Consider the following 27,526-nt stretch of genomic DNA (forward strand, 5'->3'; position numbering starts at 1 on the left):
AAAAGGAGAGGGAGAAAAGAAGATGAGCCTGAAATGAGGCTTAATTTTAATGAAGAAAAATTCTCTGCTAAGTAAGGAGAGTTGAAAGGGAGGGGAGAGGAGGGTTTTGAAAATGATATGAGCCTGACACACTATTGTGGTGGAGAGATTTCCTTTTCTTCCTTTTCCCTTTGGTTGGGAAAAAAAAAAAAAAAGATAATAAGGACAGTGAAAGGTGGAGGAGAAAAGAGAGGAGAGATCTAATAAATGAGTTGCAACACCTGAGAAGAGGTGGCCTCGCTGCTGGGGGAGGTGGCTCAGGGGTCTGCTCAGCACTCCTGGATGCAGATGGCTTTTTTCCCTGGTTTACTCCCCACGGTGTGCCAGACCTGCAGGGGCAAGACAGGGCACAGCCTTTTAATTGATTTTTAACTCAGAAATTACTCCTTCAATGGGTACCAGAGAGGCTTGAAGCACCCCAGGGGCCACCTGATGGATGGGGCCACAAAGAATGATGAACATGAGCCCTTTGCTGCTGCTTTGGGTGTTCTGTCTCTTCTGGGGGAGGATTTGGGGACTCGCTGCCAGCACGATGATGGGAAGGACAGATCCAACCCTGGGCAGTCATGTATTGTAGCTGGCACATTAAATCAAATCCCTTCCTGGCACCCAGGATGGATTTCTGGGCCCTTGGGACTTCACTGCACTTAGGATGTGCATCCCTGCTCATTCCCAGCTACTGATTTCCATTAGAAGTTGTTAAAAATACATGAATGGTGTCATTTGCATTATTTTCTTTGCCATCTAATTGCAGAACCTTGCACACAACTGAGGCCCAGTCACCACTGAGGGGAGGTTCACGAGGGGGACTGGTGCCAGCTGCTGCCTCAGTGGGGTGGTTGGCAGTGCTGACCCAGTGAAAATTCCTTTTGCAGAGGAATTTTCTTGCTCTGGGCACTGGTTTGAGTGTGCCAGGAACCTCTTGGGTGGCACAAGTCTTTCAGATACGCTGGAAATATTTGGCTGAGCGTTTCTTGCTGTTGTCATTCTGGCTGCCCTTGGTTTGGTGAGAATTACTGGGTATTTCATAGATTTTTTTTTTTCCATCTGTTTCCCAGATTTTTGCTCATTCCCCAGATCTCCTGTCTGGCTTGTAGCTGGTGGGTACACAGGCTGAAAGCACCCAGGGAACTGCAGTTAAAAGCTCATCTCATCTTCTGCACGACTCACATTGCACAACTCGCTTGGTTTAAGGCTTATTAAAAGAACAACACATCCTCTGGGGATAAAGAAATCCATCTTGTTTCCAAATGCTTTTGTGGGGACAAATCCAAATGCTTGGCAATAGCAGGCCCGGGTGAAGCTCACATTCACTCATTTATTTCTTGCTCAGGTGACTTTGGCTTCATGCAGACTTCTTGCTCTTGATGAATAACACTTAGGTTCTTAAAGCAGTGTTTGTGCAAAGCTGTTGAAGAAATAGGAGGCAAGTTGCCTGCAATTGCTGGATCCTAATCAACAAGCAAACAGGAGAATTGCTCCCTCCCCTGTCCAAGCTGTCACCCTTCCTCTCCACGGAAGTGTTTGATGGTGCTCCTGAAAGCAGTGAAACGGTGACAATTCCATTTCCTGTACTCCACCATTTTCCCCCTTGCCGGGACAAAGCTGAGTGGGGAGTGCCAGCCTATTCTGGAGCAATTTCTGGAGGGATGTGGGGAGGCTGGGACAGTCAGGAAATCTCTGCTTCTGTTCTGGGAAAGTGTTCCCTTCCTTCTGATGGGGCCTGAAAAGGCGTTAGGAGAGTAACTGATCCATGGCTTCCGGGAGGCGGCTCTGAAATGGGCTCTGTAATCTCAGACTTTGGACCTTTTTTCTCCATAATCCAAGGCTCAGATCCTTGATTTGTTGTGTTTGAGTCCCTCCTGCTCCCCTCTTCCCCCCAAATCCCTTCCCTTTGAAATAACACCTGCTCATATCCTTGTGTCTGTCATGGGGAGGCAGGAAGATCTTCTCATCACAAGGAAACGTGGTTTCCTTCAATCCCCCCCACTGCCACACATCCTCTTCCAAAATACTGCATAATGTCAGACTAAATCCTTATCAGAAATTTTAATGAGCAAAATAAAACCTGAAATCTGTGTGATTAAAATCAAATCTTCCCTCTTCTGCTCTGCTGGAGCTGGCTGCCAAAACAGAGGCACAACGCTGACAATGGGAGGCCCCTTGTATTTAATTACCTCCGGCTTCATCGGTGCTTTAGAGAGATGTCCTCTGGTCCCTGCTGGGGCTCTGGAGAACCTCAAAGAACAAACAGAGGGTGGTTAAAGTGGTATCCACTAAAATGTGCCCAGAGAAGCTGTGGCTGCTCCATCCCTGGAATTGTTCCTTCCAGTGGAAGGTGTCCCTGCCCATGGCAGGGGGGTTGGAACAAGATGATCTTTAAGGTCCCTCCCAACCAAAACCATTCTGGGATTCTGTGTTTGGTTGCTGGTCTGTGCTGTTGGAGATGACCCAGTTCTGGCTCCCAGGAGAGTCTGGTATCTCCAGAGATCTCAAGCTGGCCAGCGTTGATCCCAGGTCTTGTTTTTTCCTTCCCCCAGTGATGGTCTTAATATTTGTGGAGGAGTTTTCCATGGGTGGTGGCTGCTCCTGGCTGCCCTGAGGACACTCCATCTGTCCACTCACCTCTCTGCCAAATTCCTTTTGACTTCCTCTGTCAGCCCTGCATCACCTGTGCTGCTCAGTGCCCAGCTGTCCTTTCCTACCTCCTAGAGAGCCCTTTTCCCTGCTTTGTCTGTCTTTGAAGTCACATCACAGTCCTTTGTGGCTGCTGTTAGGCACACTGTGCTGCCAAATGCCATCACCCAAGGGACCCCCTTCAGAGCCAAGGTGTGGCTCACCAAAGAGAGGAGAAAAGGTGAATCCTGATGGCTTTTGCTCTTGCCCACCTCCTTAGCACTGCTCCAGCTCCACATCCTCTCTCTGTGCATGAAAAATCACCTTTCAGCCTCTTTTTTAAAAAAATAGAATGTCTGTAGTGCCTTTCAGCCTCCCTGGGCACTCCTTGCAGCTGACTTCCAGTCAGAGGTCCAAGCAGTGCTGCAGTGAATTAATTGACTTCCTTCTCTGTTTCTTTCATTTCTGGATTAATTCCTTGAGTACCTTTCAAAATCACCATCCTACTTTCCCAAAGTCTCTTGAATTATGTCTTCACCCATATCCTCTGTCGTTTGTCTCCTTCCAAGAGGCTGTTTCATTTCTTTTGTCCTTCGAAGGAAGCGGGAGCATATTTCATGAGCCGGAGAATTGAATCAAATAGAAGAGAGCAGGGAGCACTCACCTGAGCTCAGACCTTTCCCCACCAGAAAGAGAAAGAGATAATTAAGAGATACTCAGGAGGTGCAGCCAGCCTGTGTTTCTGGCAGGAATCCTGACTGGGTATCTCTGTCTGCTTTGCCCAGAATGCAGGATGCTTAAATTATCATAATTTAATGGCAATAATATGAGTATCCAGATAGGAATAACTGGAACGAATTCTGGGAAGCGAACGGGAGAACTTTGGTTGCAATGACCTTGCTGCGTCTTAAAACCTGATAAGCCATGGTGACTTGAGCTGGAGAGACAGTAATGAGGGGAATATATGCAGATGGCCAGTGTCCTCCTCAGTTCCTGTGACATTGTTCCCAAGCAGGTGGACAGCGCTGCTGTCGTGACTTGTCTCGTGGACAGCTGGCTCTGAAATGGTGGCGTGACAGTGGGACACCGGCTCCTCAGCGCTCCTCCCCTTTCTCTTTCCTTTTTTTTGGTGTGGTTTGAAAGGCAGGAGTAATTATGCCAAGATTAGAGTGTTAATCATCATTTGCAAATGGGGGAGTTGTTCTGAGGAAGCAATAATATATTGAGGGAAAGTATGGATTGACTGACTTTGAGTCTGAGAGGAGCCATGCAACTGCCATCCTTCAAGCATACGTCTCCTTGACCTCGTGAATGTGCTGTGCGATGCCGGGTCAGAAATCTGTAAAACTCATTCGAGAAATCCTGTTCTGATTAATGTCAGCGTGGCCAGACACTCCCCCCTCCTCCATAACCAGCCATGCAGTTTGCTGAACGTGCTGGGAGAAAAATACTCAGCAACTGGTTTGTGGCACAGGTTGCAGTATGCTGCACTTGATGTTCTCCAAGGTGTATCCTAGGGAAGCTGGGCTGGAATAAAGCAGCTCCTCTCAGAAAAGCATCATGAAACGGGGTAGGAGTGCACAGTTCCATGCCTGCAGTCCCCTCGGTTTTGTGGGTTTTTGCAGGAAGCATTTTTTAATGAAAAAAGAGCAGAAATTAGATGTCTTATTGACATTTATTGTCTATTTGCCCTCTTCCAGAAGTTAAAGCTCTCTGGGACTGGAAATACAGATGTTCCCCAGAGGACCAGCATCTCCTTCCTCCTAATTTCATTTCACTTGACAATAATAAGATATAAACCCACAATTAAATCCATACTAATAGATACAGCTCCACAAAGTCACGGGGGCTGTTGAATTAAGGTTCAGCCCTGCCTGGTCCTGAGTGCCTTTCCTTTCTGCTCAGCTGCACTGGGAGCTCAAGAGTTTGCAGGCTCTCGCATGGGATCCTCAGCATCTTGCAGAGTTGTGGCTTTTAATTTTGCAGATCATCAAAGGCAAACCAATCCATCAATTATCAACGCTCCAGCTTGATGCTGAGTAAATGAGAGTATTACGGTGTATCAATTAGCAGCATTGGATGCCCTGAAATGATAACAGAGGAGCTTTCCAGACATGCCTGGCATCCCAGGCTGCAAATTGAGAGAGCAGGTGCCCGGATGTGGCAAAAATTGGTGGGATTTTGGCTGTTGGGGAAGGGAGGATGCTGGGCTTGGGAGCTGGACTTCAGGGGAGAAGAGAAAGGGATGCTCCTGGGTTGGTCGAAATCCCATCTCCTGTTCAAGGGTTGTAGCTCTTGTTTTTTGTAGGTGGTTGTAGTGGTTGACTGCTGAGAATCTAATTGTGCTTGGAATGCAGAGAGATTTGGGATGTATGGGCGTTTTTTAAGGTATTGACTTCTGTAATTCCAGATCAGTAGAAAATCCAGCTAAAGGAGCAGCACTCCTGACCTTGTGTTCTGCAGTCTGTGCCCTCTTCTCCCTTCTTTTCCTCCACGTTCAGGGTGTGACATGAACAGGCTTATTGTAAATGTTCCTCTGGATTGTCCACAGCTGCAGAAGCCATCCCTAATTCCTCAGCATCCGTTGGGGAGTGTGTGTATGGCACAACAATGAATCCTGGTCCCTACACAATTCTCAGTGGTGGTTTGTCCTGCATCCCTCAAGTTCATCACCACCAGGCTCTCATTATCTGTTCAGATTGATGCACTTGTACTCCTTTTATTTATTATTTTTTATTCAGCACATTAAGTAGAGCTCAGTGAATAACACATTTTTCTGCTCATTCGCTGGATGACAAAATTCCTTTAAAAAAAAAAAGGAGTGAAAAGCTCAGCCCCACTCCCTGCAAACACCACTGTGTTGTTTAGATTTCATTTATTTAAATATATTCCCAAAGGGTTTGAATAAAACAGAAGGAAACCCTGTGATGGGCCTTTGAACCAAATGCTCTGCATGTTTTTGTGTTTCAGCATCTTTTGAAGTTGTTCAATTCTTCCCTTTCTGAAACAATCCAGTGGGTTCAACCCAAGAATTGTTTGGGGTCACCAAACTTTTGGTTTCGAGAGAAATATTTTTGATAGTTTAAGTTTCTCTTCCTCCTAGTTAATAAAATGAGTATTGCAGCCTTTCGTGGTGTGAGGATGGAAGGATTTTGCCATTTCAGGTTTGCGTTGCGGCTGCAAGAAAATGTGGAATGGAACCAGAGTTAATAAGGAAGGGTCTGGAGATCCTATGAAGAGCAGAGAAGGAACTGGGAGGGCTCAGCCTGGAGAAAAGGAGGCTCAGGGGGGACCTTGTGGCTCTGCACAGCTCCTGACAGGAGGGGACAGCCGGGGGGGTCGGGCTCTGCTCCAGGGAACAGGGACAGGAGGAGAGGGAACGGCCTCAGGCTGGGCCAGGGGAGGGGCAGGTTGGACACCAGGAGGAATTTCCCCATGGAAAGGGATTGGAAGGGGCTGCCCAGGGAGGTTTGAAGTCCCCATCCCTGGAGGTGTCCAAGGAATGCCTGGATGTGACACTCAGTGCTCTGGGCTGGGGACAAGGTGGGGGTCAGGCACAGGTTGGACCTGATGGTGTTGGAGGGCTTTTCCAATGATTCCAAGAGTGATGATGCAGATATTAATTTAGCAGTTGATGTCTTAATTCCTCAGATACATTTTGCAAACAATTCCCCCTTGAATTCCTCTCACCATTGGCTTTCAACATCTCTGTTTCCATGGGGAAATAGAGTCACAGTGGCCAAACTGCCCAGCCTCAGACCATGACTTATGGGATAAGGTTGCTTTGGCTTGCATCCAGCTGTTTGCAGCTGGCCAGCTGTGTGTGTGTGTGTAGGGATGTGCTGAAGTCAGCCTGGGAGGATGTTTTGGGACATTTACGGTGACCTGGGGTGGCAGGAACTGATGCTCCCTCCTGCATGTCCAAAGGCAGCTGGCAGCAAGTCCCAGACCTGCTGCCTTATGCCTAATATGTGCAATAGCTTTAAATATTCCAGGCCTGTGATATTTTAAAGGAGTATTCATCTAGCACTTCTCTTAACAGCTACAGCAGTGCACCTGAGGGATTAGAGCTGATCTTTGTCACAAGTGTTTAGTGCTTGATACACATGTTTATTATATATTTCAACTAAATTGGAGTCAATAAACTCTCTGCATAAATATAATGTCTCTGAACAAAACACACATCCCCTCCCCAAATAGGCCATTTGCTATGCAGGAGCTCTAAAGGGTTGCAGGGATGTCTGATTCTTACTTCTGTTGTAATTGGCATTAAAATATAATACCTTTCCTTCAAAGACAGGCTCCCATACTGTGAAAATGCCTTTTCTGTCCAGGCAGGGGCCAAATAATAGCAAATTATAAGCATGGAAAATATTTAGGGAAAAAAAAAAAAAGAGAAAAAGAAAGAGGAAAGAGGACTCTGAATTATCAGAGCTGATCCATAGCTTGCAGTCTCGTACAATTTGTCTTTTGAATACACCGTACGAACCAGCTATGAATAAAATCAGTCAATTTAACCCAAAATCAATGTTCTTTTGTAGAAGTGCTTAAAATCTAAGTGGAAGGGAAAGCTTTGAAGCTGCCTATCCCTTGGTAAACGCTGCACTTACTCCCCATTTGATTTTAGCAGAAAATCCTTCTGTCTCCCAGTGCTCAGCACAGCACCTTCATTAGAAAATCTGATGAGTAATTAGCAAAAGTGTGGAAAATGGCTAATTTTTTTTTTTTTTTTTTTTTTTTTTTAGAAAACAGTGTATTTTCTTGCCATGGTTGGCATGCATGGCTTCCATGAGCCTCGTTGCAATGAGGTTGTGTCACAGCTCCCTTGGAGGCGTGTGGCCCGACAGGGAATTGTTGGGGACACATGTCTTCTGGCAAGGGCCACGCACGCCTTGTAGGAAGCACGGAGCTTCCTTTGTCTGCCTGGTGCCTCCAGGGAAAGCCCATTGCTTCTCCACCTTGGGAGAGCTGCCAAGGCTGGGAGTGCTGGCAGCCTTTGCTTCTCAGCAGGTTGGCAGGCTCGTGTCTCCACGAGGGATCCGGGCGAGCCAGGTTGGCTCCTGCTGCTGGATTAGAGGCTGTGGCGTGATAAAGACGTGCAAAGTGTTTCCCTCCTCTCCTCTGGGGAGGGAAGTGCCCGGTCCCTGGGATAACAGCACCATGGAGGTGCTGCTTGTGCTGCTGTGGCTCTCCTGGCCCCAGGCCATTGTCCCCTTGGCTTCACTCCTTGGCTCCTGCCAGTTTTATCTGAGCCAAATTTGCAGCCCAGGCTGGAGACAAGTCCCTGTGCAGTGCAGATGGTTGAAACCCCACTGAATGAGATGTTTAGAAATGGACGGGATGTCACAGCCAAGGAATTGAGCCTGACACATCACCGTGGAGGTGCCCAGTGACCCCAAATTCTCTCTTTTGAATCCCAGTCAAGAGTGCTGTGATTCAGCAGCTGTGATCTGCTGCTTGGAGGATTAAAAGGCTGCTTGGGTCTCACTAAAAGGATTTTGCCCATTTTGCTGTCATATCTTGGCATCCCAGACTTGCACATGTGCTTTCTTTCCCCTAAAAGAGATACCAGCTCTACTGGGGATGAGACCAGAGAGCCTGGTGATGTGTCAGGCCTCCCTGGGAGGCCGTGGCAGAGCAGAGAGTGAACCCTCTTATCCAGAATCCCAGACCTTGTTTCCATCAGTAACATCTCTGGTCTTCCAACCTCTTCCAGCTACTTCTTACACTGAGGTCATCAGGGGGTTTGTATGATTATATTACAAGGTCAAAGGTGGAGCTTGAGCAGGTCCATGAGATGTTTTTTTTTTTTCCTTCTGTGGTGTCGGCTCTCCTGAAGATTCACATTTGGTGAGGTGCTTTAATGGAGTGAAGTCTTGGGGGTCAACTAAGCAATCTGCAGTCTTGAGGGGGAGGTGGTGGACCTGCTCTTGTCAGTCCTTAGGTATCAATTACTGACGTGAAAGGTTTTGTTCTCCCTCTTTGTTTTGATCAATTGTTGATAAATAGCTCAGTGCTTGTGATGGATGTTGTGATCAGAAGTTTGAACTTGCCCCAGGCCTGTCAAATTTGATGTATCTCAGATGTCTGCACTAATTTATACAAATGCTTTGCAGCACTAGAAGAAATCAAAACCTTGAAAACACAAGAGTTTGCTCAAAAAAGGAGGAACTTTCCTTTCTTGTCCCCAGAGACCTTGTGTTATTTCAGGTAAATGTTAAGTTAATGCCTGGGAACCCCAGCCCCAGTTGGGGTCCTGCAGCCCAGCTGTTGTATCCAAGTCAGATTCTTTCTTTCAGAAAGCTGAATTCAAAATAAACACAGGTCTTGGAGAAGAAAATGGGAAATATCACGGTACCGTGGCTTGCAGAAGGACGTGCAGGTGGTTGATAGTGTAGCCATGAGTGTAACCTGGTCACCTGTGGCTTTGTCTTCACTAATCTCCTGCTTTCATTTCCCAGGCTGGCATTTCAAGCAGGTTAAACACAGAAATCAAAAAGAGCTCTTAGCTCTTGCTAAATTCCCTAAATAAAAACATTTTGTGCCTTAGCCTATTTATAGCTGGCTGAGTGAAGGTAGCACTCAGTGAGAGGGACATCAGGAGGTTAATATGCGTGCAGCTGGTTTGGCCAATTGATTTTTGTGACCATTAAATTCTGCTTCTGAGAGCTTTACATACACATTTCAGTTGATCCATCTTGGATGGTGGAGTGCTCCAAAGAGTGCTTGAAGCTTTGTTTTGCCTGGTTTGCAGGAAACAAGGTGTTGCTGGTGAAAGGTGCTGCAGATAAACTCACAAGGGTTTGGTGTTTTGTTTTTTATCTCGTTGTTTTTGTGTTTTAATTGGCTGGCAGCTCTCCCCATGTCTCCCCCCACCCAGTCCTTATTTAGTTCAGTGTGTAATTCCGCACACAATGCGCACACGCTGAGGTGTGGTTTCAAGGTCTTTGCGTGTTTAGCAAATATTTCAGCCGAAACGATCTGTTCAGCTGTTACATTGATTGCCAAGATTACAGCACGACAACAAACATTATTTGGGGGATCGGAGACGAAATTACAGCCCACTCTCGGCGGCGTGTGCAGCGAGGAGCAGATGCACCGTTAATTTGGTGCTGCAATGGCCATTACCCGGCGCAGCGGTGTGGGATGCAGCAGCATCCAGCCAGCTGTGCCTGCCGGCGCTGCCACGGAGCTGCAAACCCCGCAAGGATCCGCGCCACGCCAGGGCCTTTTCTGCCCACCGAGGGCTGTAGTGGTGCAGGCCAAAGCAGAACAGGTGGTAGAGGTTGGCAGAGTTGTGTTGGACGGTTGGGATGCAGAAAGTGGCTCTTGAAACGGCGACAGATCCGCAGCCGGTCTGTGGAGTGTGGGGTGGTGGTGCTGGCCACGGTGCAGGCTGGGTTTTTACATGACAGTCTTGGACCGATGGAATGATGGCGTGATCATAAACTTGTTTATTTTGGAAGGAGTTGCGATGGGCAAAAGGGTGTTTGCTCCATAAGCTGGCATTGCGTCCCCTTTGGACAGGATGGGGCACAGTTGTGTTAGTTTGGGACTCAAACTTTTGCTGGAACCCAAATCCATTGGCTTGCAGATTGCCTGTGACTGAAGTTGCTGGAGGAATTGGGCTTTAGCTTGTGAATTCCATCCCTGCAGGATGTGAGTGCTGCTGGCACATTGACCTTGGAAGCAGCACTGAAGGTACAGGAACTCATCTGCCGTGACCCAGCCTGCCTCAGTTTCCCCATCGTTACAGTGGGGAGTGTCATGGATGTGTGCAAGGGGAGTGCCATGGAATGTTAGCACGTTGTGACACGTGACGTTGGGGCTTGGGGATGTGCTGGCACCCACAGCACCAGGGAGGAACCATCTGTGAGGGTGAGGAGAAGGCAGCAGGGTTCTGTCCCATGTCCTCCTTCCTGTGAGCACTCCCCATGCAGCTGAGCAGGCCGTGGAGAAGGAGGACACTTCCTTCATGGAAAGAAACAAAATGTGACTTCTGTGCCATCCTTCCCCACGGCTCTCACTGTGATGCCTCCCCTCAACACACGCTTTTCACCTCACATCTGCAAAGAGTAAAATATCTGCTCTAACATGGGAAGCTGGTGCATGCAGAATGAGGTCACTGCGCTTGATCTCATCATGAACATTTTTTTTTTTATGGTTCAAAGGTGAATATCAACTGTTCAGTGGCCACCAAGGAGCTCAAAGGAAGGACATGCAGCCTGATATATGGCACTGCCTTTAAGTTCGGGGCTCTGCAGTCCCAAGGACAAGGCTGGTTGAGGACTCTCTGACCTTGAACGTGCTGCTCTGTCCTGCCTGATGCTCCCAGGAGATTTCTGGCAGAGGAAAACAGCCCAGCCAGAAAAGTTGATTGAATGACATTTCTGTCCTGATGCTGGCTACGGGGTCACCCTTCTTATTAAAGTTAGGGTTATTGATAGCACTTCAGGAGTCTGTATAGAGTTAATAAGTGGTTAGCAGATGTTAGAAGCATATTGCAGATATTAGTGGTAAATTGGGATAAATCCATCAGTGGATGATGCTGCTGGTGGCTATGGACATGAGCTGAGCACTGCCTCATCGGCTGAATATTCAGCAATCCATTACCTGCTAACTATTTGCCTTTATTAAGCCTTGTTTAACTCTCTGTTAACCAGCCAGAGTCCCTCTCTGGGAAATTTGGCCTGAAAAAGCCAAATCTCTTGACATCTCTGCCAAAAGCTTGGCTAGCGAGTAATTTGTACATCTGATTTCTGCCTTTGCTGTGAATCCCTCTCAGAGCAGCCTCCTCAGCCCATTTCTCCAACTTATTAAGCCTCTTTGTCCTTGGAGTGGTAGAGGCACAAAAAGGTGATCAAAGAGGAGGTGGAAGATCAAATATTAAATTTCTGAATGTTTTCTGCTAAGTGACAGCGAGGGAGCCAGAAATTGAGTGCCCAGTATTGCCACTTTCAATGGCTTTCTCTTCCAAATGTCACCACGTAAAAATAAAACTGAAGGGAAAGGGAAAAGCCAAACAGCAAGAGGGACATATCACAGCTAAATGACACACACCCCAAATGCTGGAGTGGTTTCAGTGGCTTTTATGGGAGCTGCTCCCATCTTGGCAAAGTTAATGAGTAGCCAGTTTTCCCTGCCTGCTGGGTAATGTCAGGTCTAAAATACAGTAAAGCCTGTCTGAGGCAGCCACTCAAGGGAGCAACAAAATACAGGTTGAAGGCAGAAATGGCTCAGAATTGCTCTCCATGGCCCTGGTCCACTGCAGTGACCAAGGAGCTTGTCTGCTGGACAGGGAAAGATGACAAAAGTGGTGTGGAGCTGTGTCCTTTGCTAGCCAGAGAGGTGTTTCTGCTTTTCTCTGGTTGCCTCTGGTTCCTGGTGGCCCTGCCCCTCCACCCTAGTGGAGATCAGTGTGAGTGTGTCCCTCACTGGTTTTGTTCTGCATTGTCAAAATCTTCAGGCATTTGGACCCCTCAATTTAGCCTTGATTTGGGATTTGCACAGGGTAGAAAGCCAGGGAAAAATTCTGTTGTAAAATTATTATCTGAAATTGTTATGCAATTATTACAGACCTGCTACTGACATTTCTGATTTTCTTTGTCTCCTACCAAGCTGGCCTGTGTGACCTGGTCTGCAGCTCAAATTTCTGCTCTATTGTCAGTCTTATCTCTTATTAAGCCAATCATGTGCAGATGAACCAGCGTGACCCACATGGTCCCATAATTTCCCAGGGCACTCCTGGATCCTGCGCTGTGGCTCAGTGCTACCCCTCCTGAATCACTGGTGGCTGTGGGCTCTAATTACCTGTGGTGTGGCCAGTTGGGATGTATTTGGAGAATTGATAGCTTGGCACAAAGATGAATAATTCTTGCAGCTTGGTGAAGGTGGGATGAGTTACAGGTCAGTCCCTCTCCTGCTCAGGGAGGGCAGTGGAGGAGAATGTACATAGATGGGATTGGACTCAGCTTTCAGGAGAGGAACATCTTCGTTCCACAGACATTTTAGCAATCCTGCCTGGGGTTTTTAGCATGTCTGTGCAATATGGGAGTCTTTTGCACCTTGGGGATGTGCTCCCTTGCACTTACATGCAGGGTTTTGGGTCCCAACAGAGAAGAATATCTAGAGAAGAGCCCACAGGTGGCATCCAGTGCTGTGTCCTGGTAGGATGGCGTGAGCTGGGAAATATTTCCACAGGACAAAACCCAGACAGTGGCTGCTGACACCCCGGTGCTCATAAAACAGAGTTGGGAGCAGAGGTTTGCCAAATGTTGCCCATCCTTCACCCAGGAGGACGAGGTTTCCTCTGGGCCAGCTGCTGGTCCATCTGCATTTCTGCTGAATAACAGAGCTGGCTTGGGGGAGCGTGGGTGGTGGAATGCCGCCCGTTTCCATGGCATCTAAGTGCTTCTGCAACGCTCCAGCTCGGGAAATGGGGCTGTGTTATAATTCCCATTAGAGAGATGGGAACTGACGTGTGGGGAAGTCGGGAACCAAATTGGGCTTAGTGATGCTGTCACTGTTTTGGGGACACACATCTTTAAAAGAGGGACATGGTGCTTTGCAGTGGGGGTTCTGAAAAGCCAGGGATGTGCTTTTCCCATTTGAAACAGGTACTGAAGTTCAGGTAGGAACTTTCAGAAATGTTTTTAGGACTGCAGTTGTTTGTAATAACTGCACTGCCCTTCTCTGGCTTTTTAAACCATGCTGTGCCTCTTGTGTTTGCTTTCATTTGTTTATTTATTTATTTTGATAATCCCCACTTCACAGAAGGGATCTGCAGTGAAGGAATTAGTGGCCTGTCAAGGCAATTTCTCACCCTCTTCACCCAGGACATCTGGTTAGTTTACATTAGGGATACTTCAAAAAATAATTGTTTAGAGCCCACAATTCATTTATTATTCACTTCAAAATATTTGTGTATGACTTTGCCTCTTTTGAGTTTTCTCAAGTCTTAGCCAGTTGACATTTACTGGAATTATTTTGTCCCTAATTGCCTCTAGTTCTGATGAAAGAGAATTAAAAATATAATCAACATCCCCAAAGTATCTGAAGTCAGACAATTGCAGAATGGGCTCATTCCCACCAATCCTATATATCATAAAGACAGCTTTTTTTTTAAATCTTCTTATTTCTTTATTGTTTATTTATACAAAGCTCATTGTATATTTTACTTTAGCATTTTTTATACATATTTCATCTGTTTCTCTACCACGTTCAGGATGTTTATATTAAATTTCATGCTCACTTATGCCCAAGCATAGTTTTTGCTTAACTGACTGACATGGCTTTAAGAACCATGGATGGTTACATATTGTGTTTCCAATTTCACTCGTTTTTTTTATTATTATTTTGAGCCATTTCCAGTCATTGTAGCACGCTGCCGGTGTATTGCACAGACACTATTTAAAGTACCCATGTCTTGTTAAAAATAATAAAGGTTTAAAGTGTTATTCTTGCAGTATCTTTAGCTGGTAATGACCTTTCTATTGCCGAGCACTGAGGTAAAGGAAAGACACGGTGGTTCTTTATTACCAGAGGAGCCTAACTAAGCTGCAATTGCCAATGTCAAATTGCTTGCGAGCTGTTTGACCTCCTATTTGCTTCTAATTTCTGCAAGCTGTTAGTAAGAGCTGCACTAAATCAACCTGTCATTTGATTTTGCCTTTTGCAACCATCACTGAAAGATTTTATACTTATGAGCATTGCAGAGGAGCTGCCTGAAATGGCTTAAGAGAGAGTGTTGGAGTTTACAATGAATGTGGGAATGTTTGAGGATATAAAGGGTAGAAATTATAGGGTAAGGGCTATGGGAGGGGAGAGGAGCTGGTGCTTCTTTCACAGGAGAGATGTGGGAAGCAGCAAGGAAAACACGGACCTAAAGCAAGATGTCACCTGATGGGATTCCACATTTATTCTTACTCCGTGGTTCCGATTACGGATTTACACAATTTGTTCTTTCCCCTAAGTGCTGGAGCTGCAAAATCAAGCTGCATTCACCCTGCTTCTTAGCTCATCACTAATAATAAAGATCCTTCACCGGGAGTGGAGTTGACAGTTGTGCTGAGGACAGTCATCGCGGGGGCCGCACCGCGAGCGAGGACACGTTATTGTTTGGTGTGAACCACTGTTCCCACATTGTACAGCTCCTTCAAAGGCCTGCAGAACGCTGCTCAGTTGTTCAGATTCTCAATACCTCTGGTAGGGAGCCGGCGTTCAAGGTTTCCTGCAGCGGGGGAAATGGAGGCAGAGGGAGGATGAAAAGGGAGATGGGAAACAAAGAGGTGATCGTGATTCCTGTTTCCCAGTGGGGCGTTGGGACTTGCTCCATAGGAGACTTAGTCCCGAGCTCTGCTGTTGAAAGTGTCTTGATTCCCCTCTTTTGCAGCAGAAATGTGAGTCTGAGGAGTGCTCGCGTGTTCTGGTGTGTGGGTGCTGGGTAATGGCACCAGCAGCTTCTCCTGAGCAGCTTTTCCTGAGCATTTTTAAGAGCCTGATGCTGCACTGATGTATCTGCACTTGCAAAATAGCAGCAAAAGGTGTTGTACAGAAAACTGCCTCTTTTACAGTATTTACTGATCTATGTATGTATAAAACCACTGCAGAAGGAAAAGCCATAACAGGCCCCTTTAACAAGTATTTATAGCCAGGTCCTGCCGTAGTGTTGTTCCCATTCCTCTTCCTGTCTCCCAGGAGTGTTTTGAAGACACAGTTCTCCTTGGAAAAACAGCCCAGGGAGCAGTGTGCTTCATCTTGGTGTGGTCACTTGGCTGGATTTTGGGTGCAGGGTTTGCCTGCTCCCACAGGAGGAAAATAAGTACTTTAGGGAAACCTCTGTGTGCAAGGCCTGCTTCTTTCACAGCATCAAAAGAAGGAGATCAACAAAAGGCAGAGCTGAATAGCAGATAAAGCTGGGCAGAATAATTCCTGACCTGTTCCATTGTGAGGATAAGTGACGTATAAAACTGGGTCCATATTTAAGTCTGAGAGGCAATTGGTTTCCAGGGATAAGGCCATGCTCTGGCCAGCACCTACTGAAGTGTTGCTGTCTCCCCTAATTGGGCTGTTAAACCCTAGGGGAGCAAAAACGTGGTAATGACCTTCCTGGAAACAAAGCTGGAGAGAGGAGGAAGGATGGGGAAATGTCTCAGCAATCTGTGACCAAGTGCTTAGCACCAGGTGCTTGAATGTGGAGAAGCTGAGGGTGAGATCTGTCTCCAAAGAGATGGCAGTGTTGTGAAAACACACCAAAGTAAATCACTGCTCCCTAAGCAGAGCCAACCCCCATAAATCAACAATAATATCTCAGCCCTCGCTGAGCGCACGTCTGAGACACTGCACTCAGCTCCAGTCACCGCGTTACGAAGGAGGAAATTACAGAATAAGAGAAGGTGAGAATTAGGGCAATAGGACCACAGCTCTGTGAATATCAGATATTTTTTTCATAGTACTTCTGGACAATTGGGGTCAGATTGGTTTTGATTCTTTCTATAAAATCAAAGTAACACCCAAAATGAAATATCAGACAGTAGGGGGGAAAAGAGCCAAAATTGTTTGAAAAAAGAATCTCGCTCTTCTCCAGACATGCTTTTTATTTTTCTTGAAGTCAAAACCCATGCAGTGGGCTTGGTATAAATTCACTCAGAGTTTCAGCAGAACCTGGGTCAGATTTCTGGTGGTGCTAGTTCTCCCTGGCTTGGGACTCCAAAATACATTGGAAAAAGGGCAATGGATGGAGGACCAGACAAACCTGAACCTCCTCCTCTGTGTAAGATGAAAAGGGTTAGAACAGCTGCTGGATGCTGTGGCAGAGGAGAGCAGGGCTGGCTGCTGCTTTGGTGGGAGTATCTTCACAGGAAGAACTGGTTTGGACTGCAAGGGGGTCACACGAGGCAAGGGGAAGGAGAGTATTAAAAGCTGATTTGATGCATGTAGCTGGTCATGACTTTCAAGTAAGATGTGAAGAGATTAAGTAAGACATGAAATGCTGGAGTTTGTCCAAAGAAGAGCAACAGTACTGGGGAAGGGTCTGGAACACAAGTCCCGTGAGGAATGGCTGAGGGAGCTGGGAAGGCTCAGGGGAAACTTCCTCACTCTCAACAAGTACCCAGTGGAGCTAGGTGGGGATTGATCTATTTTCCCAATTAACAAATGACAGAGCAAGAGTAGATGGCCTTGAGAGAAGGTTTAGATCGGGTATTATGGAAGATGTCTTCACCAAAAGGGCTATCAAGCATTGAACAATCTGCCCAGGGGGGTGGTGGAATCCCATCCCTGGAGGGATTTAAGAGACGTGGATGTGGCACTTGGGGACGTGCTTTAGTGGTGGCCCTTGCAGTGCGGGGGTAACAGTTGGACTCGGTGATCTCAGGGGTCTTTTCCAACCTAAATGGTTTGATAATGAGCATTTCTTAGGAAGACAGACTTGCCCCAGGGGTTTTCCATGGGGCAGCTTGACTCCCCTGGCCATATTTAACCTGGGTGAGCGGCAGCAAAACCCAAACCCTGATGCTCTGGGGCCTGGGGTGCTGTGGCTTTCTTAGCAGCGAAGGTGAGAAAGGCTCTGCCACTGAGTGATCTGTTCATAATAAGGTTCCGTTATTAATGCTCAGTAATGACCTTGCTGGGGCACAGTTGAGTGCCTTGTCATCTGTCCTGATCTTATTAGAGGCGTCGGCGGGATTCGGTGTGTGCCGGGTTCCTCTTTATCTCGTTGCTATCAATACCGCGCGCAGTCATGAGGGCCCCGCTCCCAAGGGCCTCCCATATGTCTAAAACCCTCTTCGTGACTTGCTATTTTAAGAGTCACATTTATAAGAAAAAAAATAGACAGTTACAGTAGACCAACAATGTCTTTCCTATCACCAGCAGATATATCAGAGATAAAGTACCCCGGCTCCTTCCTTTTGCTGGTGCCACGGAAGGGAAGAAATCTCGGTGATTCATGGGCTGGTGGTGGCTGTTGGCTCCAAGGCCTACTAATCACAGGTATTAATGGAACCAGCTGGAGAAGTGGGTCAGTGCTCGGCCTGAGTTAGGAGCAGAGCGTGTCACCAGGAAGAAAAACGAGGGGAAAGCTCAGAGATGATGTTAGCAGAAGGATTTCTGCAGACAGAGCTTGGGAGAGAACCGAGAGGAGAAAAGATTCTGGTATTTCCAGGGCAGGTATGAGCAAACATCTTGTGCTGTTGTAAATGGGAGAGAGAGAATTGCTTGCTTGATTGTAAATTTAAAAAGATAGTGTGTTTCTATCAATAACAGAGGCTTAAATAATAGACCTTGGTCTGACTACCAATCTCCTTTCCCCATTTAGGGAGAAAGCCTCTTAGAGCAGCGAGGAGAGTCTCCATGCAACATCTTGTAGCTCTATCTATCACCTGCCTTATCAGTGGGTGTACTACAACTTCTTGCTCCAAGTCAGCTTTTTCTTTGTCTCTTCAACCTCTTCTTGACTTCTATTTGTGGTTTTTAAAATGTTATTTCCAGGCAGGCAACACGATAGCTCAGATCCAGCCATTGCAAAGGAGCTGGAAGCAATGCCGTGGGTGTTTGTGTGTGTGGTGAACAGGATCCACACCCATGTCCATCCCAGCATGGCTTTGGGAGGCTCTGAGGGTCTAACTAAGCTGAGTCGTCCTCCTTTTAGCCACTCCTTTGTCTAAAAGGGCTTGGTAGCATTCCCAGCATTTACCTGCAGAATGTTTTGTGTCCCATCACCGGCTTTCCGCTGAATTTGTTGAAGTGAGGGAAACCCATATGGTGGGGCCTTGCTGCACACTTGGAAAATGGGATTCCAACCAGGAGCCCTCCCGTTGCTGCCTCAGCCGAGCCATTTTGTGCCCTGCTGCCGCACTATTAAAATAAGCACGAATTGAGAATTAGTGCAGCACAGTGGAAGGGACAGGCAAAACAAGTCCGAGGCTCCAAACAACAAATTATTCTTGAATCAAACATCTCATTAATGGCTGCAGTGTCGCCACTCTGCTTTGCATAATTAAGTTTCATGGGGCGTTACAATTAACAGTTGTGCCGCAATGTAGGTAGGAACAATCTCCCGTTTATTTACCCTGGCTGTATCTGAAAGTGCTGTGTGGTGAATAAGACGCATTTACAAGTAGATTAGGGTGCATTCTGGGTCATAAATTGAGTAAGGCTGTAATTGCTTTCCAACAAAGGAGAGCTGCAAATAAGACAGGCCGCCTCTCTTTTTTTTTCCCCCCCTGAAACCCCTTTTTTTCCTGTTGATGTGTCTGAAAATTCTCATCCCCAGCTAAATAACACAGTTATGGCATTGAAAACCATGTAGAAGCCTTTTCAACTTGACAGCTCCTACTCTGTAATATTTCAAGGCATGTTTTCCCCCTTCTTCTTCTCCCTTCTTGAGTCTCTGCTGCTGAGACTTGTTTTAAAACCACACATTCTGGCTTTGTATATTATCAGTTAAATATCCGCATGTGCATCCATGATGGGGAGGGAGAGAGGGGAGATGCTTGGGTTTCAGGCACTTGGAATTAACTGGGAAAGAAGCCAAAATGTCATTAGAAGCTCTCGGATACGGCAGAATGCGAAGCACCTCCAGTCTATATTCAGATACGAAGGCAGGCCCAGGAATTAAACATTTATCAAGGCTGGGGGATTAAAGCCTGACCACAAATACTCTTCTTGGTGAAGGGCTTTCCCTGCGAGGAAGGAAGGATCTGGAGTGTTAGCAATGCCGATTGCAGGCTGTTGAGGAGCAGGAGAAGCTCTCGCCGCCTAGAAACTCTCTAGGCCAAATGAGCTTTTCTTGCTTCAAATATTTCTTAATCGTACTTTCTTATAGGATTATGAAGAGGCTGGTGGAGAATGTAAAAAAAAAAAAAAAGGGTTTTTTTCAGCCTCATGAGTATTTCTCGGGTGGTTGGTAAGACTTGGAGCCGGAGTAGCTCAAAAAAAGGAGAGAAAGATTCAGCTCCCAACCAGATCTGTTCATCGTTATACACTTAAGGAAAAGCTGCCATTTCCTGCTAAAAACCCATTTGTCTTGCAAATTTCTATAATGAGCAGATTTTGGAATAAATACCATGTAATCTGCAGTGACAGTTCTCTCATTTCTTTTTTATTAGTTCAATCTTCTCAGCATCTGAAACACGTAGCAGTGGAGTCTCAGAAGAGGTTTAGGCAGCTCTGTGGGAGTTTTTTTAACACCTTGGCACACAACTCTGCCACTCGCTCTCCCATGGCATCGCTCCCCTCTCCGTTACCTTCCATTTATTTATTCAATTGTGTGTTTTAGCAGCATCTGTCCATAGCCCCAGGCAACTTTTTAGTCATTTAGAGTACACACAGCCGTGCATGAGCCAGACATGCCCTGTCCCATCATCCTCAATTCCTACAACAGCCTATGGAGCAACAGCTGGATGGGCACAGCCTCCTTCCTTGGTTTTCCACGCTTCCAGATGCCTGTGGAAAAAAGGGAAGGCCTTCTCATTTATCTCCAATTAATATTTATTGTATTCATGAGGCAGATATTTTGATTGGGGTTGGCAAAGGTGGAATTTCTTTGTTCTAGAGAAGGTCAGACTGGTCTTTCTGGAAGGAAAGTATGAATAGTTGTGTTTGTCCCATGTCTGTGGTCTTGCCTGGTGGGCTGGAGATCAGGTAGGGCATCCCCACATGGAATGAATTGCTGCAGCTAGAGCTTGGGAAAGATGGATTCTGAGCTGTTTTTTCCCACAGAGCATGGAATCAGGGCTGATGTTGGAAATATTTGGTGGCATTACCTGTTTGAGACTTCAGAGATGGAAAGGTTAGTGCCAGACCTTGACCAAGAATGGGTAATTTTGCTGTTGGGAAAAAAAAAAAAAACAATGTAAGAAAGAGCAGGAAGCACCTCTCTGTAGGGATTTAAATTTTGGGATGGGAAGAGGCAACTCTTGCCTCTTGAACTGAGGCCTGTTCTAAAGGCTTGGGTAGGGGGGTTGGAAAAAGCCGAGACTGTGAGAGGCAAGTAAGAAAACAAACAGCTCATAGGATGGCCTTGTGCCCCTGTGCCATTCAAGCTGACCTTTATAAAAGTGTATTAAAACCTGGAGTTTTCCCCTTTGTGTTTCCTCCAGTCTACAAGTGAATTACAAATTCCATCACTTTTAAAATGCGTCGCGTTAAAATACTTGGTGAACTTTAACTTTTTCTTCTTTTCCCTCCTAGGTAAGTGGCATTTACTTAATGTTGAAGTACTTGAAGGTCCAGAGCGGGGATGTAAAACATCCTTGCCCAGTTGAAGGTGACTTGTCAGGTAAATCCAAATCTTTTCCTTCCTTTTTTCACCCCGTGTCCAACCCAAGCTGTTTCCTCTCCCTTTTGATGTTACTGAGGCTGGCTGATAAGCAGGGGAAGAGCATGAAGGTGTGTGAGCTTCATTTCCAGTTCATTGCTTTGAGGAGCTGAGTTGCAGTTTGGATTGGCAGCTCTGACTGTCTCCCTCAGGGCTGAGCATCGTAGTGCAGCAAGGTGTGAGGTTCAAAATCCCCTGGAAAGGTGAAGGTGATGCTGAGCCACGCTGTGCTCCATCCAGCCAAGTATTTCAGCAACGCTGGAAACTGTCACGGAGCCTGTTGCCATCACGCAGTTTTGGAAAGCTTCAGAGCTGTGTTTCCAGAAAAATGATGCTTGTGCTTGCTCTCACCTCCCTCTGACCTTTCAAAGCATGGTGCCTGCCTCTGCAAAAAAACTGTCACGTGCCTGACTTTGAAATATTTCTCTCGTACGGTGATTTTCACACTCAATAGCAATTCAGAGCGATTTTCTCCCTCAAACCCTTTCAGCCCCAAACCCTCTGCGAGCTGGTATTTTCTTTGCTCAAAGAGTACCCCTTGTTTCCTACAGAGCCCCAAAAAGCTTGGGTGAGCCACAGCAAGAGCCACCCAAGGTTGGAAGCGATGTGCTGAGCCAGGTCTCATGGTGTCGTATAACTCCCGGCAGCTCATTCCCTGTGTGTCACTTTTCCTGAGGTCGCTGTATTATCTCACCCTGGCAGATGCAGCGAGGTAGAAATACAAGGCTATTTGCAATGCAGTTTATTAAGACATGTTTTAGAGGTGGTTTGAGGGAGCACTGGCTGGAAATGTTAATCATCATCTCTGACAATGTATTGACCTGCCTTCTGCCTTACCCCGCTGCCTCGGGAGCCGGGGGGAGCGTGGGCTGGGATATCGGTGTGCTCCAGCCGTGCCTCCCCCCACCCCCTCCTGCACCGCCTCTCCTGTGCCAAGCAGGGAACATCACTGCTGGCACACGGAGGAGAAACTTTTTACCTGTTGAGAAGCAGCTCGTGAGTGGAGAAAGCAAAGGAAAACAGGCACTTTTTTTTTTCTTTTACTTTTTTTTTTTTTTCCTTTGGAGCTGGCAGTGTTCTTGCAGGGAAGAGGGAGTAATCTGGCTTCTGTGGAAACAAATGATATTGCACGACTGCCTTGTTGCCTTCTCCTGCTCCGCCAGAAAACGTGTCATTATTTTTCCCCTTTTGTTTTAGACTTCTGTGAACCAAAAGGGCTTGAGGATTTTAATGGTCTATCTCAAAGATTGAGAGGCCCTTTATATGTCAAGCCACAATCCCATCCTAGGCTGTACTGGCCTCTGTTTGATTTTATGAAGCTTATTTTGGATAGATGGTATTTTTATAGCTCCTGCCTTGCTTCACCGATGGCCATATTGATGTAGCGCTACAGGACAGGGCTAATAAATAGTTTATAAAACTGTAGGTTCATTCTCCCAAGTGATGTAGGGCTGTGTCTGAGCAGAGTGCAAATCACCATCCCGGTGATGCCGAGCCTCCGTACGGCACAGCCCTGGGCACACCGTGGGGAGGGAGGGTTTAAAGCAAAGCACAGCTTGCTCCAGCTGAAACTGCTCCAAACTTCTCCTTGCAGTGATGCTCTGCCCCTGCAGTGGATGCTGGAGCAGCCAGCTCTGTGCTGGGTCAGCAGCAGGAGCATCCCTGCCTTCATCCTGCCCATGGGCCCTGTGAGGATGCCATCACTTTGGGAAACTTTTCCTTAGGCTCCCTGGAGCCAATTGCATGATGTGACATTCCTATTAGCAAAATTTGGCTGGCAGCAACTTCCCTCATATATGGACCTTCCTGAGTCTTCAGGTGAAATGCCCAGAGTGATGCCAGTCTGAAGTGCCAGGTCACATCCATGACCTGTATGTGACCACGGTGTCAGTGAGGGCTGTACCTGTGGGCTTGGTAGGAGCTGGCTCAGGTGGAGCCCTTGGGAAACTCCTGCCCTGTTGTTTTACTTCTAAATGTTCATTAAATGTCTTCCAGTCTGTTTTAAGTGCTGAGGTCTGGTTTCTGCTTGGCCTGTTCTTCCTTCTCCAGAAATGTCTTTTCCCTTGTCCCCGGGAGCAATGTGTGTGTGAAAACCCTCAGCTGGCTGCTGGCATTCTCCTGTTGCTTCCTTTTGGTATTAGAAATATGAGCCTCCCTCATTTCTCCCACTTTTCCAGTCTTAAGATGCTCAGGATGAAAAGTTGATGAGGTTTACTCTGCCTGGATATTGGCAAACTCAGTTATGGGATCCTAAAAGGGACATAAGGCATCATTATTTGCCCATGTGGAAGCTGGGTTTGGTTTCTAGAAACACAGGAATTGATTCAAAAAAGGGAAGGGAAGCAGTGAGGGTGAGAGACGTACCCACACACTTATATATTGATTTTTGCCATGCATCCCCTTCATGCTCTGGGCTGGCTCTGGAGGGGTCTCTGGGCAGTAACTATCCAAAAGAGCTGTCCTGTCACCACTAAGGACTTCATTCACTTTCAGATATTGCTCAGAAGGAGGAAAAAAAGCAAACCCAACTCACAGCCTTCCCCGCACCCACTGTCCACACCCCGCCAACATTTGGCAAATGAGAAAATATTAAAGCCATATATTTTCCTGCTGTGCTCAGTTACCACGTTGTCCTTTTCTTTAGAAAGGAAATGCAGTTGGGAAGACATATGGAGGTGCTTGTTCTTCTTGTTGCCATGGGTATGTCTGTGGTGTCTTCAGACATGCGGCTCTGGGTGCCCAGTTTTGGCTTGGTCCCCTCAGCTCCACCACTGCCAGATGCTTGTCAGGGGGTTTAGGTCCACATTGCCAATTCCCTCCTTCTCTAAGATGCCTCTTGTACTATTTTAGGATAATTTTCCCTGTCAGCTCTATAATTTGAAGGTTAATTTGGATATTACTATTCTATTACTACTGCTCTGAGGCTCCTTTGTGGGTTACTAGGATCACTCCAGCAACTCATATGTCTTTAGGTGCCACAAGCCTGGCTTAGGGACACTCAAACCGCTTTATCCAGGCTGATATTAAAGCACCCATAGCCTGCAAAAATGCGAGGGAATGGCTAGGCAAGAACTGGAGCGACTCTACAGAGGTGATGCATCCAAAATTGAGATCTCCTGAAGGACCTCTTGGAGTAAGTTTGGGCTTTTGAGGAATAACTGGATAAATGGGTGATAGAGATACAGCCACATGCAAAGATGTATCGCGTTTGATGCCAGCTTGCACAAGGAAAGGTGGGAAAAGACACATGGGGCTGTCGTGTCTTTTAATTTGTTCCTTGAACCAGTCTAGGACAAATTGTCGTGTTGGTGTAGGAAACCTTAGGCTGTCCCTGCTTGTTTTGTTCCTCATTATAAGTACCTTACAGTTAACTTTAAAAGACTTCATTCTCCAGATAGCTCAGCTGAATGGCTTTTTTTCCCTTTAGTACAGAGCATAAAAGAGAAGTGCAGCCCTTCAAGCTCCACAGTGGAGTTCAATGAGAGAGAGAGATTGAGAGTCGATGCATTTATTAGAACCATTAGGGCAGAGGAATGTGCACAGATACATGGCTTGGAACTGGCATTTTTTTCCCTGGATTTAGATTGTTCTCAGTCTTCCTGCGCTGATACAGGAAAGTCCCAGCATGGGATGATGAGATCAAGTGCACATTGGTAGCAAATGCAATTTGTAAAGCGTTGGTTGGATAAATGACATTGTGTATAAAAGAAATGTTGCAACACAGCCCTACTAATGCAGCCATGTGACACCAATTTAATGCATTTTCCCCATTAAGCTGCTTGTTCAAGACATCTTTCGACCATTTTGAGTGCAGCAGTGGTGTGTAAGGCCTCTATTTTCTGAGTATTACTCATTTTGCAGCTAACAGATGTCAGTGTCTATTTGTCCCTTATGGAAAAGTCCCTTTAAAGTTCAATAGGGATTAAATTTGTCAGGCTCTATAGAAACATAACAGGATTCTATGGAAATTACTCTGCAATCCTATAGAATGTAATAGATAATCTCCTCGTCTCTGGAGGTATTTTAACTCTTGCATAATTGCAGACCAGAATAGAAAATCTCCATTAAATTCAACGAGATGGTTCACAAAAATCCTATAGGAAAATGATAATTTTCTATTAAAATCAGTAGGATTTTTTCATCAGCACGTTGGTATTCATAGAGAGGTTTTATTCATTTGCCAATCCTACTAAAAAGTGTTTTGTCAGGAGGCTGATACTTGCTTTGTTCTAGGGAACAGTGATTTGTGCATAAACGATGCTTATGTCCAATGCTCGTATAATTTATGGCGAGGCACTAAATTCCCTTTCAGAATAACTGGAGCAGGATGAGGCTTTAAGCCCTGCGGGGAGGGGAAAAAAAGAGATGTAGCCAGGGATTTGGAGAAGGGGTCTGCCTGTGAGGACCATCCTGCTATTGTGTTACACGGGTCTCTGGAGCCCACAGCGGACCCAGGCAGGGTGTTGTGATCACGCACGGATGTGCCACAGTCACAAGCTTGTCCCTGTCATCTCCCTGGCTCTGGCGCTCCTTATCTAAAGTGTTCAGCCCAGGATGCTGCAAATTAATGTTGGATTGAAGCTCTGTTTCTGTGAAACTGCCCGTGGCTGGTTTGAATGGCTCTGCTGCCTCCTGCATCAGCAGGCTGGCTTCTCGTGGTGTGGCCTGGGTGGTGGGGAGCAGCGGCTCCGCCAAAATCCAGGGCTTTGCTCTTGGAGGTCACTGCCTCTGCCGTGTTGCTGGTGGAGCTCAGCCAAGACACGGCTGGAGCAGTTAATTATGGAGAGAAAGCTCTGCTTGGCTGTGGGGGTTGAGAAAAGCCACCCCTTGAAAAGATCAGCCTCCTTTTCTCCAGCCTTGGAAGGTGCTGCTGTGCATGTTGATGAAGGCAAAGCACCCAGGTCAGCAGCGAAATGCTGCCTGCAGATGGATCAACCCCTCTGTCCGGGTGGCACTGCTTGAGACACACTCAGAGGCTACCCCATGAGGGAACTCGCTCAGAGGAGGGGACACGGGGGTGGGCGATGCTCTGGGGAGCAGGCAGGGCTGTGCCCATAACCTCTCTCCTGGCCGATGCAGGGAGGTGAGCGTTGGCTCTGCGGCGCTGACACGCAGCGTGATTGCTCTTCTCGCCACCGTCCCTTGTGTAGGAGGATGAGTCATCTTAGAGAAGAGAATTGTTAACTCCTTGGGGGGTATTTACAAAGGATAATTCTTCAAGGAAGGTTGCCTTGTTTTGGCAAGACGTGCTTAGAAGGACTTTCTTAGAGGGATGGTGAATTAACTCCTCAGCTGAACATCAGCTCCCTTGGTGGCATTGCAGGGGGGGACAGTGTCCTGCCCTGTAGTTGTGGTGGCCTCAGCAAAGCACAGCTGGCCCTGGGCTAAGGGTTAGTGCAGGTTTGAGTTTCATTCTGAGGGCTTGCACTCAGCATGCACCTAGCAAAACTTTGGGGCAGATCCCAAGGTTTTGGTCCATGGGTGAAACATGTCATGGATGCCTCCCTCCCTTGCAGTGGGGAACAGCTCAGAGAGAATGTCTGCATAGCAGGGGTGGCATCAGCTGATAGAGCTGAGAAGGTCCATGGCCAGGGGAAATTTAATGTCTCAGGGTAAAGGTCAGGATGTGCCTCAGGATGGGGCGATGCCAGGAGAAACCAGGAGCCAGCTCCAACTTCCAGTGCCTGGGTTCCTTTGCACTTCCCCGGTGCCAACGCTCACAGCTCAGACTATAAAAATCAATTGACACAACATATGTAATGGTCTCATTTACTGGCGAATAGAAATGTGTGTAAATCTGGCATTAAACATGAGTTTACACTGTTCCCCTTCTTGGGAGAGCAGTGATTGACGGCGCTGTGTAAATGACAGGAATATGCCGGTAGAAGCTGGGAAACATTTACCCTTCGGAGAGCCATGTGTACATTGGAGGATTGCCTCGCCTCGCCGGGCGTTAAACACATCTGGAGGGATCACTTCTTGCACGGATCCTTGCTGTTGCTTACAGTTAATACCTTTTGTGGTAAGAAGCAGTGTGTGGAGAAGGAACCCTGTCTTCTATAAATTATTCCCGGTGGTTTTGTCCTTCCTGAGCCATGCTGTTCCCTCCTAGAAGGTGCTGAAGCAAAAGCTCCTGCAAGCCCTTCGTGTAGCAGCAGGTATTCTAACTCCAGAGGCTGGGAGGCTGCCCGGGTGAGTAGGGGCTGGCTTCTCTTGCTGTGCCCGTCAGCCAGCTAGTCCGAGAGAAAATTCAATAACAGCCATTTGAGATTAAATTCTGAGTACTTGAGCAATCCAAAGCCAGCGAGGAGTCAGTGTCTCAGCAGTCAGTCAAATGGTCTGGGCTGTCATCTTATTAGAAGGAAAGAGAAACTTTGATTTAACCCCAGACCCGTAATTTTCAATAATGTTTCCCCATTCCCACTAGCTGTTACCATTTCATGAAATCTTTGGGTTCTAAAATTTGTGATTTGTGCTCACAGTTTGGACTTCCCAGGGAATTTTCTTTGACAGGAGGATCCATGCAAATCAATTACTGGAAGTAGGGGTGAA

The 27,526-nt window shown here is 46.8% G+C and overlaps 1 protein-coding gene across 7 annotated transcripts in view; it reads left to right on the forward strand.

Annotated features, from left to right (window-relative positions):
• OPCML (opioid binding protein/cell adhesion molecule like) overlaps positions 1 to 27,526 on the forward strand; it is a 337,383-nt gene that overhangs the window by 97,350 nt on the left and 212,507 nt on the right. For 5 of the 7 annotated variants that reach the window (XM_053996801.1, XM_053996807.1, XM_053996802.1 and 2 more), the window contains exon 3: positions 17,527 to 17,646. The exons of the other annotated variants lie outside the window; for them this stretch is intronic. In XM_053996801.1, the coding sequence (XP_053852776.1) occupies positions 17,527 to 17,646 (120 nt within the window). The remainder of the gene's footprint in view (positions 1 to 17,526; positions 17,647 to 27,526) is intronic. 7 annotated transcript variants of the gene reach the window in all.

The sequence above is a fragment of the Vidua macroura genome, chromosome 22 (genome assembly GCF_024509145.1).
Source record: "Vidua macroura isolate BioBank_ID:100142 chromosome 22, ASM2450914v1, whole genome shotgun sequence".
Classification (NCBI taxonomy): domain Eukaryota; kingdom Metazoa; phylum Chordata; class Aves; order Passeriformes; family Viduidae; genus Vidua; species Vidua macroura.